The sequence below is a fragment of the Hippocampus bargibanti genome, linkage group LG16 (genome assembly GCF_051943395.1).
Source record: "Hippocampus bargibanti isolate YZ-2025 linkage group LG16, ASM5194339v1, whole genome shotgun sequence".
In the NCBI taxonomy this organism is placed as follows: domain Eukaryota; kingdom Metazoa; phylum Chordata; class Actinopteri; order Syngnathiformes; family Syngnathidae; genus Hippocampus; species Hippocampus bargibanti.
Window position 1 is genome coordinate 16742809 of NC_142749.1, and position 14989 is coordinate 16757797.

The window sequence follows — 14989 nt, forward strand, 5'->3', positions numbered from 1 at the left end:
CTTGATGAAAAAAAAATCGTTTTAGACGGTGAATCTTAATTTGTTATACATAATATTTGTTTTGGAAAGTCCCCAAGCGCACCTCCTTTTGAAATTAATGTTAAATAAACTTTTGGCCACACTCACAAATTAAACGACTAGTTCCGGCTATGTCCTGGAACGCATGCGCATTAGCGGCATTACCTTCCTCAATGAGTGCCCGCAAAAAGCGAGGCAAAATGGCGGACCTGAAAAGTAATAAACTGTAGCCCACAAGTAAAAAAAAATAAATATTCCCCTGATACAAATATTTATAACGTGCGGGGTGACAACGAGTTTGAAAAACAACCGAAAATCGCCACTCGTCAATGTTAAATCGCGTCACTGAGAGTATCTCGACCATAATCGAAAAACTTGGTCAAACAGCGCCACACAATGGCCCAGAAAGGACGTTGACGTCAACGCCAACTTTTCATCTTGAATGCCATATTGATTTAACTAATGGTGGACGAGGATTTAACGAGAATGAGTATGTGTTAGAAATAAGTGATCATGAGTATTTGTTAATGGTTTACTGTCGGGAGGTGGGTGTTGCTGCGTTGCCGAAGCCGTCCGTGAGTGGGAGGGGACGGGGGCGATTAAAGCAGCGACAATTCGAGCCGAAGGGAGGCTGCGGGTATTCGCTGTTGCTTCTTGTGCTCGTGATGTTCTACAACCAGAATAGATCAACTGCATCGGCGCTAAGAATATTCACAATTTTCCCGTGATGGAGATACCTACGTAGCCTGCTAACTACGTGGATACTACAAGAGAGCAGGTAGGGTGAAATAAAGTTTTTGAGTTTGGCTAATTTGTGGTTTCAGAGCAACTGTTGCAGAAATGGAGAGTTATTGTGTTGATTAAATGTTTCATCTATTTCGATTATGTTACAGTATTACCGAATGAGGCTCAACGATATGATTTTTTTATGCTAAATTTGTGACGTGCATTATTTTAGATCTAGCCAAGCCCCCCCCTCACCTGAAGTCTTAAAATAAAACTGTCAATATTCAAGTCATCATAAGCGAGCTTGTTTGAACCTACAGTATTACTGTTTTTAAAAAAAAAATCGTAATTTTACAACTAAAAAGTCATGTGCAAAAATAGCCAAAAAAGGCATATTTACACAGAGACAAATCTTATTTTAACACGAATTAAGTTTTGATATGACAAAATAATAAGTTTTCATATTTTTCTATGTAAAGTCACATCAGAGGTATGAAAAATATCCATGTCACAATGAATTTGTATTGCCACATTATAGATTAAAGAGAGTTGCAATTAATAATAATATACATTTCATTTATAAGCGCCTTTCAAAACTCTCAATTAAACGACCAGCTACTTTTATTTTTGTAAAAAAAAAAGGAGCAACAGAGATTAAAACCGAAACTGCCTATGTTGGAGCTAATGAAAAGCGAGCATTGTGTGCATTTGCCACCCACAAGCCCCCCCCCCCCCATTCGCCATGCTTCAGCGTAACCGTTTTTTTATGGCTTTAGCGCCATAGACGCCGTTGTTCCATTTGTGAAATGTTTACAACAATCTATCATATCAAAATAAAACCCATGCTATCTTTCTCCTCAAGTCAACTCCAAACGAAACGAGTAAGCATGCGGACCTCACCTCTGAGAAGATGGCGGCAGCAGGTATAAGGAGGAACGGTCAAGTGGTCTGGCGAATGGGGCTGTACGTACGACTGCTGGCCGCGAGCGTACTGCTGGGAGCCGAGCTGGGATCGAGGGATCGGTTCGGGGTCGGCGCCCAGAGCAACGAGAGAAGGGTGCTAGCTAGAATCCCGGGCGACATCATCATCGGAGCTCTGTTCTCCGTCCATCACCAGCCTCCTGCAGACAAGGTGGATTCAGTGGATGGTCACCGTTGAGTGAGACGTGACGTTTGTATGGTGATCTCGCTCCCCTCGCCAGGTGCACGAGAGGAAATGCGGGGCGGTGCGCGAGCAATATGGGATCCAGCGCGTGGAGGCCATGATGCACACGCTAGATCGGATTAACGCCGATCCTAATATTCTCCCCAATATCAGCCTGGGCTGCGAGATCAGGTAAACCTTTTACATTTACAAGCCATTTTTGAGCTAAAATGTGAACAAGAGGGTTGCTAGGATAGACCCCAGAGGCACACCTTTGTATCTACACGCAGGGATTCATGCTGGCACTCCGCCGTGGCGCTAGAACAGAGCATCGAGTTCATCCGGGACACCCTGGTGTCCAGCGAAGAGGAGGAGAGCCAGGCTAGGTGCACCCCACCCGGTGGCGTAGCGCCCGTGCCGCAGACTAAGAAGCCAATCGTGGGCCTCATCGGGCCGGGATCCAGTTCGGTTGCCATCCAGGTGCAGAACTTGCTGCAGCTCTTCAACATCCCTCAAATCGCCTACTCGGCCACTAGTATGACTCTCAGTGACAAGGTTAGGGGTGTCTTTCTACAAAATAATTGATCAAATCGGCATTTGCTGAGCACGTCTTTGTCTTTTCACAGAGTTTGTTTAAGTACTTCATGAGGGTGGTGCCGTCCGATATGCAGCAGGCCAGAGCCATGGTGGACATTGTTAAGAGGTACAACTGGAGCTACGTATCCGCCATAAACACTGAAGGTACGTATTCAAAAGATTGGATTAGCATTTATTAGTCTGGCAGTGGAGAAATTTACATTTTACAGTAGCAAAGTTAAGATAGGAAGAGAAAAGGAAAGAAAGAAGTAGAAAAACAAAATACACGAGCTGCTGGAAAGGTAGCCACTATTGCGGCGCCATCTTGAAATCAAAATAACAAAGAATATGACAACACAAAGACAGTCATTCAATCGTCAGCAATTTTTACACCCTCTTTGTTGTATGTAGCAGTTCTAGATGAAAGTGTCCTTTTCACCAGTGGATCGGGGACGTCATGGTGGAACGTGTACGTCTGCTACAAGCTCAATGTTGAAAGCAAACACTAAACTGTAGCATCCATTGACGACAAGAGATTGGCTCACATCTCCGGTCCCACGTACTGTAAATCCGCTTCTATTCCAAGCGGCGACAGTTCAGATTGTCCAACAATACCAACCTTTCCGCTAAACAAAGCGGGGCTGTGAAAATGCTGCCCATTACAGGCGCAAAAAAAAAAAAAAAAGCACAATCGCCCCAGAGCTGTCCAGCCATGACAGTCAAATGGCGCCAACATTCCTCCCGATCAAAAACAGTGCTGGCATATTCATTTGTGCTGCCGAAAAGGTGCAACCGCTTCATCCTCTTTGATGAATGTCGTGGGCAAAAAATGCTGAAAAACAATGCGTCCGTTCCACACGACGCACAACAACACAAAGTGACAAAATAAAACACAAAAACAACAACAACAACAAAAAAAAAAGGACTTGCTGACGGCTGCTTACTCGGGCGCCATCTTGGATTCCGATTCTACATCCAAGATCTAAATACGTTATCAATTTCAAGGGAAACATTTGTCACGGTCGCAGGTAACTACGGCGAAAGCGGCATGGAGGCGTTCAAGGACATGGCGGCCAAGGAGGGCATCTGCATCGCGCACTCGGACAAGATCTACAGCAACGCTGGCGAGCGCGCTTTCGACCGCCTGCTCCACAAACTTCGGGCGCACCTCCCTAAAGCTCGCGTGGTGGCCTGCTTCTGCGAAGGCATGACCGTGCGGGGCATCCTGGCTGCCATGCGCCGCCAGCGCCTGGTGGGTGATTTCCTACTGGTGGGGAGGTGAGACCGCCAAGAGAACTCAAAAATCATCCTATACATCCCATCATCCATCATCGCCATGGAAACCAAAAGGTACCATTTTTTTTTTTTTTTTTTTTGTTCTTGATGCTCGCTGTTTTGTGCTTTTTTTTCTTCTAAATGTGTTCAAGAGTTGGATGGAAGTGTGCGGAGGAGTGGAAAAGAGGGCCGGTGATGGTGGGGAACGGGGGGTGGGGGTCGTAGCTGCCGGTGGGTGGAGGAATCAACGGCGAACGAGGGGGTTGATGCAGCGGCGGGATTGGCCGCGTTTTATTTTAAGGTTGCCAGGCGTTCTATAAATGCTTTTGCTCATTAGGAGACGCACATGTGGGCTGCAGTCGGGAACATGTCATGTAACCTTGAACTACATTTCGCAAAACATGGCGGACACGTGTGCGCTGGGCTGATTTTGGCCAATTGTGCCATGTTGTTGCTCGCATGTCGGTGAGACAAAATGGGTTCATAGTCGCCATCGTGTAAGTATGTGGACAGACGACGTTGCAGGTCACATTTGAACATGGGGAAATGTCATAAAAATATGTTGTTTTTTTAATTAGAATTGCCTGTTGCTCTAATACACAGGTGTCAAAGTCAAGGCCCACGGGCCAAATCCGGCCCGCCACATCATTTTTTTCGGCCCGCGAAAGCAAATCAAACTTGTTAAATGCCATGATGATTGATAAAATCTGAGCCAAAATGTCATATTTTTGGATGTCAACCACAATAAAAGTCATTATTCTTGACTTCAGATTTGAAAACGAGTTATTCATTAATTTGCTGTGTGCTCTATATGTAATATTTGAAGGGATGTAAACATTCTAATGGGTTCCCCAAATTCATAACGGCCCTCGAGAGGAAACCATAACTACAATGTGGCCCGCGGCAAAAAAATGACTTTGACACCCCTGCTCTAACACATCTATTTTTTTAACTACCACAGTCAGATCAGTCTTCCGAACATTTATTTCCTATAAGGAAATCATTCAAATGAGAATAATCCGTTCCCAGGTCCCCATAAAAAACCAAATTTCTACTAAATAAGCCTTAAAACTACACAAAATATACCTTATTTTATGTATAATAAATGTGCTATTGTATTGTAATTAAAGAAATAAACTGTACTGTATAATAAAGTCGTTTTATTTTTTTTGATGGCCCTTGGGGTAGTTGCCTCTTGATGATATCCGAGTGAAGTTGCTGTGCTTTCTTGGCGATAATACCCTCACTGTACATTTCATTTATTTATAAGCGCCTTTAAAAACTCTCAAGGTCACTCTATAGTCACAGGATAAGTTTTTCTTAACTCATTCACTGCCAGACGATGTGCAAAAATGTGTCCACTCCAGTGCCAGGGTTTTTGTCATTGTCTCTCCAATTCCCGGACCCACAGAATATTAAGTTTTAGGATGACATAAACATTCAATACAGTGTAAGAAACCGAAGACTATCTTCTTTCATCAGAAAAAAAGAGTTAATTCCTAAGTTATATGGATATATATATCATATGTCCATATGATATATCAAGCTCAGATAACTCCAGACCCATATAATTTAGGAATTAACTCTTTTTCTAATAAAAGAACAGAGTCTAAGCTTTTCTTGCGCTGAATTAAATGTTTATGTAGTCCGAAAAGTAAATTTTCTGTGGGTTCTGGAATTTGAGTGAAAATGACAATAACCCTGGCACTGGAGTGGACAAATTTTTGCACATCGTCTGGCAGCGAATTAGTTAAAGGTACACGGTTTCAAGCCTGGGAATGGATTTCCTAATTAAGGTTTCAAATTATGGATTCAAAATTGCATTTCACACTCTGGTTGAGGTTACAAATCAGGATTTTGAGGCTGGGTTGCGGTATAATAAGTCACAGTTATGATTTTGATCTCATGTCTCCAAAAAACGCACGAGTCGACACATTAAGACGATAGTGAGACCGTAGCCAAATAAACTCTATTCTCCTCGCTTCGGTCCGCAAACGCGCCCCCGCTCCAAGAAATAAAATGCAGCAAAAGTTCACGACGGCGTCCCAGAGTTACACAAGCCTGGTGTGGGCGTCTATTTTGTAACACATCCTCAGAGAGTCTCCACGCTCGTGCTGGAAAAAAAAAAAAAAAATCACACGGGGCTTCGACTCCGATAGTTTGAATCACTCCAACTGAAAAAACCCACACACTAGTGGGGTAGGTAAGGGGGGGGCTGCAACCGCATTGCCATTTTTTGCTACACCACCTACACCCGCGCACACATCAACAGACTTTGAAGCAGATCTTGTGGCCATTTTTACCGCGCAGGAACATCATCATCATCCAATGTTCAAACATCACCTAAAATAAGAAAGCTCTATTCATCACCGATGTCTACTTAGCGACGGCTGGGCGGACCGCTACGACGTGACGGACGGTTTGGAGCGCGAGGCGTCGGGCGGCATCACCATCAAGCTCAAGTCGGCCTACGTGACGTGGTTCGACGACTACTACCTGAAACTCAAGCCCGACACCAACCTGAGGAACCCTTGGTTCCCCGAATTTTGGCAGCACCGCTTCCAGTGCAAGCTGAGAGGCGTCTCCCAAGAGACCACCGCCTACAACCGCACGTGCAGCTGTCAGGGCTATTCCCGTCGATGCCAGTAGGTGGCGGTAGAGCGACGTTTAATCAAACTACATATCCCTTCGGTGCAGGGCGAGAATCCTTGCGTCACCAGTACGCTCAAGACACCAAGATGGGTTTTGTCATCAATGCCATCTACTCCATGGCGTATGGTCTGCACGCTATGCAGCAGGAACTCTGTCCAGGATACAAGGTACACCCGAGACAAACTCTTAATCTGATTCGACATCTTTGGAAAGAATGCTAATGTTTGATCGGGTCAGATAAGACAACCCAAATTTGTCATGAAAAGACTCCCGGCCATTTTCTTGGACACTTGTTTGCCTACCTTGCCGACCCGGGTTACAAATTTTGGTTTCGAGCCAGGAGAGCAATGGATAAATATGGTTTCCAGGTCAGGGTTAGGGTTTTAAGACTAGTTTGCAGTTTTGTATTAAGGTTTGAAGACAGTGTAAGTGTTTCAAATCTGGATTAGGTTAGGGTTTTAGGTTTAAGGCAGTGGTTCGTAAACTGTGTTCGATCGAACCCCTTGGGTTCGGTGAGTCGGTCTCAGGGGTTCGGTGGATCTTCCGCCGCAGAGGCCTACCCCTCAGTCTAGTATGCAGTTAGTGGGTACGGTCATTGAAAGAAGGTTATATGCATAAGAAACTGGTAGTGTTTGGTGACTCCATCAAGGTCAAGAACCACCGGTTTAGGGTTTTAAGTGTTTTAAATTCGGATCTGCGCCGGGTTTCAAGTCAGGACTATGGTCTCAAATTGAACGTTCGAAGATAGATTTAGGGGTTTCATATCTGGATCTCAAGACAAATTCCCGTTTCAAGGTCTGGGCAGAGCTTCAAAAGTAGGTTTTCAAATTTTGGATTACCAGCGTTCGGGTTTTCAAGCAAGACTTTAAACCAGCGTTCGGTTCTGTCCAGGGTCTATGCGAGGCCATGCGGCCCGTGGACGGCCGTCAGCTTCTGGACTACCTGATGCAAACCAACTTCACGGGCGTATCGGGAGAAGTTATCCACTTTGACCAGAACGGAGACTCACCCGGCAGGTGAAAACGAGGCCACGGCTTCTCCCGCCTCGTGACGGTCAAATGACGGATCTTTGGTCCCAGGTACGAGATCATGAACTTCAAGCAAATGGCCCAGGACGAGTTCGCCTACGTGCACGTGGGTAGTTGGGACCAGGGTGGTCTACGCATGAACGACCGGGAGATCTGGAACAACGATAGCGACGTCATCCTCTCCGTCTGCTCCGAGCCCTGCCTGAAGGCCCAGATCAAGGTGAGACCGCGGTTGGGTTTCAATGACAGCTGACAAAATGTTAGCCTTCCCCTTAGAATAAGCCCCCATTTTGATTTTGAACAATTTCGACAGGTGATCCGCAAAGGCGAAGTGAGCTGTTGCTGGACGTGCACTCCTTGCAAGGACAACGAATTTGTCTTCGACGAGTACACGTGTCGTGCTTGCCTGCTGGGCTCGTGGCCCACCGACGACTTGCATGGTCAGAAAGTAAAATAACATAAAATGACCTAAAAAAAATCATAATGACGGACCTCCGTGCAGGTTGCGAACCCATCCCAGTGCAGTTTGTGCGCTGGGGCGATCCGGAACCAATCGCCGCCGTCGTCTTTGCCTGTCTGGGTCTACTGGCGACGCTCTTTGTCACCGCGGTCTTCATCAAGTAAGTGCGAAGGGGTGTCCGTTTTAACATTGAGGAAGTCAAATTGAAAATGCAACCCATTTTTAAATCCCCCAAAACAGCACATTTATTATATATAAAATAATGTATATTTTGTGTAGTTCTAGGCTTATTTATAATAATAATAATAATAATAATACTGCATTTCATTTTTAAGCGCCTTTCAAAACTCTCAAGGTCACTTAACAGTCATTGTAAGATGTTTTTTCTGCGGGTGAGCAGCGGCACCCACACGCGCCAGCGTTCATTCAACCCGGAAGCAACTCAAATAGATAGCCAGCTAGCTAGCTAACTAATACTTAGCTAATAGATAGCTAGCTAGATAGCCAGACGGCAAATGGATAGTAGAAAATTATGTTTTATGGGGACCTGGGAACGGATTATTCTAATTTTAATTGTTTCTTATGGGAAATTAATGTTTAGAATACACACTTTTTGCCTTACACACACTTTCTGGGAACCAATTAAGTTCGTGAGCTGAGGTATCACTGTATAAGGAAGCCGGGGGGGGGGGGGGGGGGGAGTTGAGTGGTGCATTCAGGTCCGCCATGTTTGGTGCAGAACCCATTTTCGGTTCTAAACCGAGGCATAAAAATCTGACATTTTGGCCGAAAACAAACAAGAACTGAGATGTTCGAAAACCGAGGTTTGGCGATACTTCCATATTTATGATACTACAGTAAAGTCTCGTTATATCGATATCGGATATATCGATAGTCCTGGTTATATCGATACTATTTCTATGCACGCACGGAGAAAATTACATGCAAACAGGGTCTGATATATCGATAGTCCCGGTTATATCGATATTTTTTCGGACTCCCTTGAATATCGATATAACGAGACTTTACTGTACTTCCATATTTATGATATTGCTTGTGTTTGTTTGGACATTGGATACTATTAAAATTCGTAACATTACCAGGATGTAAAGGGGGGGGGGGGTGATTATTTTTTCAACATTAAGTTCTAGCGCCATCATCGACAGTGACCTTGATCTGACCGTCCGGCAGGTTCTGGGACACGCCGGTGGTGAAGTCGTCCAGCCGGGAACTGTGCTACATCATCCTAGCGGGCATTTGCCTGGGCTACGTGTGCACCTTCAGCCTGATCGCCAAGCCCCACTTGGTCTACTGCTACCTGCAGAGGCTTGGCATCGGATTGTCGCCCGCCATGAGCTACTCCGCCTTGGTCACCAAGGTGACAAGCGTCGCTTTGGAACACCTTTTCCAACGTTCCGAATCAAAGTGTATTTTTTTTTATCCATTTTGGAACGCAGACCAATCGCATCGCTCGCATCCTGGCGGGCAGCAAGAAGAAGATCTGCACCAAGAAGCCTCGCTTCATGTCAGCCTGCGCTCAACTGGTCATCGCCTTCCTGCTCATCCTGCTGCAGCTCGCCATCATTGTGGCGCTGCTTGTCATCGAGCCCCCAGAGGTGCATGTTGCGCCTTTAACTCATTTGCTGTGAGACTATGTGCAAAAAATTGTCCACCCCTGTGCCAGGGTTTTTGTCATTTTCACTCAAATTCCAGGACTTAGCTAGCTATGTAGCTAGATAGCTATATATCTTTGTAGTTAGCTATCAAGCTAGCTATTAGCTATCTATTATCTAGCTAGCTTTCTATCTATTTGAGTTACTTTCAGGTTGAGTGAACGCAGGCGCGTGTGGCTGCCGCTGCTTACCCACAGAAAAACCTATCCTGTGACTAAAGTGACCTTGAGACTTTTGAAAGGCGCTTATAAATGAAATATATTATCATTATTATTATTATTATTAATACATTTCATATCTACGCGCCTTTAAAAACTTTAACTTTACAGTCACAGGATAAGTTTTCTGTGGGTAAGCAGCGGCAGTCACACGCGCCAGCGTTCGCTCAACCCGGAATAACTCAAAAAGATAGAAAGCTAGCTAGCTAATAGAATGCTAGATAGCTAGCTAATAAATAGCTAGCTAACTAGATAGCTAATATGTTTCCTGACTCAAATAGCTAGCTAACTAACTATAATACAATCACAGTGCTAACATGAAATTAGAACAATGCCAAGATAAAAATGTGCATATTATATTGACAGCTATAATTTAGCAATACATCACTATGGTAACACAGTGGTCACACAACATTAAAACAACAATAAAGCTAATAATTAAAATGTTTGCACCAAACTACTGCAACATTAGTATTATGTGTGCATTATAGGATAATGAATTTAAAATAATGCGAGGATAATATTAGCATTATATAAGCATAGTTTTTGAACACTGCACTAACAAAACATTAGGACATTAGCACAGGCGCTAGTGGAACATTACCACAGAGACAGACTATAATATCTGCCACCTAAACATGCTAACAGGTAGCCTTGTACTAGCCTGTGGTGGGGTCTTTTCCGCTCCCATAATCGCAAAAAGTACTCCACTCGGTAACAAACCACGTCTGCTAACTTTAACTGGGTACATGTATTTAATCAGCGCACATGTATTTAATCAGCGCACCCCCCTTTTAAACCAGATGTTGTAACATGACTGTCAACGTTCCCTTTAGGTTATTCATGACTACCCTAGCATACGCGAGGTGCACTTAATCTGCAACCTGACCACTCTGGGGGTGGTGGCGCCGTTGGGCTACAACGGCTTACTCATCCTCAGCTGCACCTTCTACGCCTTTAAGGTGCGCATGCATATGCGCCGCGTATCGTCAAATACGGTTCCCCGGAGCTTTTGTTTTGTTCTCGCCGCAGACTCGGAACGTTCCGGCTAACTTCAACGAGGCCAAGTATATCGCTTTCACCATGTACACCACCTGCATTATCTGGCTAGCTTTTGTGCCCATCTACTTTGGCTCCAACTACAAGATCATCACCATGTGTTTCAGCGTTAGCCTTAGCGCTACCGTGGCGCTCTGTTGCATGTTTGTGCCCAAGGTAAGCGCACCCTCGCACCCCCTCACACTCTACCGTTTTTTTTTTTTTTTTTTTTAACCTTTCTCTTCCTCGCCGTCAGGTATACATTATGCTAGCCAAACCGGAGAAAAACGTGCGCAGCGCATTTACCACGTCCACGGTGGTGCGCATGCACGTGGGCAACGCCAAGAAAGCCGCCAAGGAGAGTAAGCCGTCCAGTAGCATGGCCAACCTGTTCCGGCGACGAGCTTCCGCGCAGGACAACGTCAGGTACGGGTTTCTTATGGCTGTTGCATTTTTGCGCACCCCCGTCCAAGTTGGACACGGCCAGGAAAAACAACAACAAAAAATAAGGATGTTTAAAGCCATATAAGACCTTCAACGTCCAGAGACAATTGGCGCACCTCTTAAAAGAGCAGCAAAAACGGACTCTTGTTTCAAGCCACGTACCCCATTTGCGTCTTTTCTGCCATACCATATTTCCCGGTGTATAAGGTGCATCGGAGTATAAACCGCACCCCTAGTGAATGGTGTATTTTCTAACTTTTTTTCTATATATAAGGCACACCTGAATATAAGGTGCACCTCCAATGAACAGTGTATTTTCTAACTTTTTTTCCATATATAAGGCGCAACTGAATACAAGGCACACCCCCAATAAATGCTGTATTTTCCAACCTTGTTCCATATATAAGGTGCACCTGAGTAAAAGGCGCACCCCTAGTGAATGGTGTATTTTCTAACTTTTTTCTATATATAAGGCGCACCTGAATATAAGGCGCACCACCAATGAACAGTGTATTTTCTAACTTTTTTCCATATATAAGGCGCACCTGAATACAAGGCGCACCCCAGATGAATGGCGTATTTTCTATTTTTTTTTTCATATATAAGGCGCACTCCCAATGAATGGTGTATTTTCTAACCTTTTTCCATATATAAGGCATACCTGAGTATAAGGCGCCCCCCTAATGACTGGTGTGTTTTCTAACTTTTTTCCATATATAAGGCGCACCAGAGTATAAGGCGCACTCCCAATGAATGGTGTATTTTCTAACCCTTTTCCATATATAAGGCGCACCAGAGTATATGACGCATCTTCAACAAATGAAGATTTCCAAATATAATATATAAATATTGAACAGTTTTCCAAATATAAGGCACACCACATTATAAGGCACTACAGTAGAGGCTGGGGTGACGCACTACTTATACAGGGGCAAAGAAGGTTTTATTATTTTTTAAATTATTATTTCACATATAAGGCGCACCTGCGTATATGGTACAAGGTCATTTTTTTGACGAAAATCAAGGCTTTTGGGTGCGCCTTGTATACTGGAAAATACGGTACTTGGCACACCTCCAAATGAGTGCATGCGCCCTGAAAATGTTCAAAACGATTCACAGCATATTTACTAATCACGAGGCCACACCTCCTGTCACCCGCGGATGAAAAATTTTAAAGCCGTGCACCCCTTTTCCACACCCTAAACATTGTCACGGCATATAAATGTCAGCATTTCCAGGAATTACCCACATCCTGCTCCTATTCCCGCACTGCAAACGGGCAGAATTAATCGAACTACAGAGAGAGAAAAAAATATATAAAGCCCTCAGCATATGTGGCCTTTTTTTGGTTGATCTTTTGGGAATTTCACAAGGATTTTTCTTCCGAGCAAAAACCGATGGATAGCGGCGGGTTTGTGAGATAGTGACTGGAGTTTTGCTTCCCAGCTCCAACGGGAAGTCGGGCGCCTGGAAGCAGAACGAGTGCGGCTACAAGCCCAATCTTTGCAAGAGGATGACCTTTCACGTCAAGAAGGACACCGCGGAAGCCAACCAAACCGCCATCATCAAACCTTTCTCTACCGGAGGCGGCGAGGATACGGCGAGCGTCGAGTCTCGACGGTTGCAAAGCGTAGACGACACAAGACCGACGCTCGCCGAACTCGGCACCATTTCCGGTCCTGTTGCGAGCGTCACCGTCATGGAGCAAATCAACTCCGTGGTCACCGGCTTCAACCAACTGGACGTCGTTGCCTCGCCCGCCACCGCCACCGCCGACGGCAAACTTTACGAGCACCTGGCGCGCCGCATCAGAGACGCCGAACAGCTCGCCGTTCTGACGCCGCCGTCCCCGTTCCGGGACGCTTCCCTCAGCTCCGAGGATAGTTCCGACGCTTGCTCCTCGCGCTCGCTATCCGGGGCCTCGGAGGCGGAATACGGGCACCTGCTGCCGCGTCACTACAGCCAGAGTGCTTCCTCTCTGTAATCCACGGACCAAACTTTCGGTGCCTTTAATACGGTAGAAAGGTCAAGTAATCAGGACATGCTAATGCTAACGCTAAAAGAAAGCAAAAGAGTCAACAGGAATTAATTACTCCTGAAATTATCGTTCCAGAAATTATCCAGGTTCCGCATCTAATCATGACAGGGATACAGGGCGTCAGAAAGCATTAGCAACTATGCTAAAGGGCGCCGGAAAGCGTTAGCATCTATGCTAAAGGGATGCTTCAGAGAGAACATGCTTTTTTCCTTGAACCTTGTATCTCAGGTGGCATCTTTTCCAGCAACTAGCCACATCCCGCAGCAATTACATTGATTCATTCCAACGGGAAAACAGTAAGTCAAGCAAATATCCGAATGCTAACGCTAAAAAAAAAAAAGCTAATGAGGGAATGTGCGCTTGTCACTGTCATCGGATGTCCAAGAATGTGAAGGGAATGGGACACCCCGACAAAGGAATTTTAGGAATGTCATCACTTGATACGATGAACGCATCGCTTGAGAAAAGCAATGACACTGTCCCCACCGAACATTAATTCACAACAATGGGTGAAAAAATATTCATATTTGAATCGAACAATTGTTTATTTCTGGGGACCAGGAAGTGTTTACAACAATTATTATAAATATTTCTGTTTTCGAAGAAATCGGTTTTTGAACAGAATCCTGGAACGGATTATGATCGAAAACTCAGGTTTGATTGTAATTTAATCTTTCATCTGAAATGTTGAATTTTACGATTTTTGGAAAAAAATATGAATAATTTTTAAGGGGGGAGGGGGCGGGGTCTCTGCAGATTTTTATATCCAACTAGACCAGGGGTGTCAAAGTCATTTTTTTGCCGCGGGCCACATTGTAGTTATGGTTTCCTCTCGAGGGCCGTTATGAATTTGGGGAACCCATTAGAATGTTTAAATCCCTTCAAATATTACATAGAGAGCACACAGCAAATTAATGAATAACTCGTTTTCAAATCTGAAGTCAAGAATAAGGACTTTTATTGTGGTTGACATCCAAAAATATGACATTTTGGCTCAGATTTTAGCAATCATCATGGAATTTAACAAGTTTGATTTGCTTTCGCGGGCCGAAAAACAATGATGTGGCGGGCCGGATTTGGCCCGCGGGCCTTGACTTTGACACCTGTGAACTAGACGATATCTACAGCGTTGCAGTTTGTTTCTAAAAGTCATCGAGCCCGTTTCACGAACAACACTTGTCAGCCTGCAAAATGGGTTGGGTTGAATTTTGCTATTAATCTCCAGTCAAAACTTTATTTGTTTAGGTGAATGTCATTTTTCTAATGTTTTTTTTTTTTTTTTTTTTTTTTTTTTGGGAAGGGGATTGACAGTATACGTGCTTGTGATGCTGCATGTTTACACACTTCTTATATTTGAATGTAAAGCTTTGCGATCGAAACGTCCAATGAGGGGCTCAAAAGCGTAAAATAGTTGACGCCAAGTCCTTTGTATATTTAAATAAAGTCAAGTCAAAGTTGACTGACGGATGGATTACTTGTGCAAATGTTTGATCTTTCCTTTCAAAGTGGAGTCTGTGACTATTTACGACCGCGTTTTGGTTGTCAAAGTGAGGAAAATTGGTAGGATTCAAAAACAAAGGTTGCAATTTGGATTTAAATCCGGGTTAGGGCTTTTCAGCAAGGCCCAAAGTTAGCTTTGGAGGTCTAGGTCATAATCATAATCATAATCATAATCATAATACAGTGATACCTCAGCTCA

The 14989-nt window shown here is 44.4% G+C and overlaps 1 protein-coding gene across 1 annotated transcript; it reads left to right on the top strand.

Moving 5' to 3' along the window:
* Nucleotides 1-467: 467 nt before the first annotated feature.
* On the top strand, nt 468-14776 carry grm5a (glutamate receptor, metabotropic 5a). The gene is made up of 18 exons (XM_089016501.1): nt 468-796; nt 1607-1876; nt 1947-2080; nt 2179-2443; nt 2515-2629; nt 3493-3742; nt 6124-6359; nt 6437-6558; nt 7283-7407; nt 7471-7639; nt 7733-7859; nt 7922-8039; nt 9071-9257; nt 9337-9495; nt 10607-10732; nt 10803-10985; nt 11065-11234; nt 12699-14776. The coding sequence occupies exons 2-18, from the start codon at nt 1655-1657 to the stop codon at nt 13234-13236; spliced, it is 3246 nt and encodes a 1081-aa protein (XP_088872627.1). The 5' UTR covers nt 468-796; nt 1607-1654; the 3' UTR covers nt 13237-14776.
* Nucleotides 14777-14989: the final 213 nt, after the last annotated feature.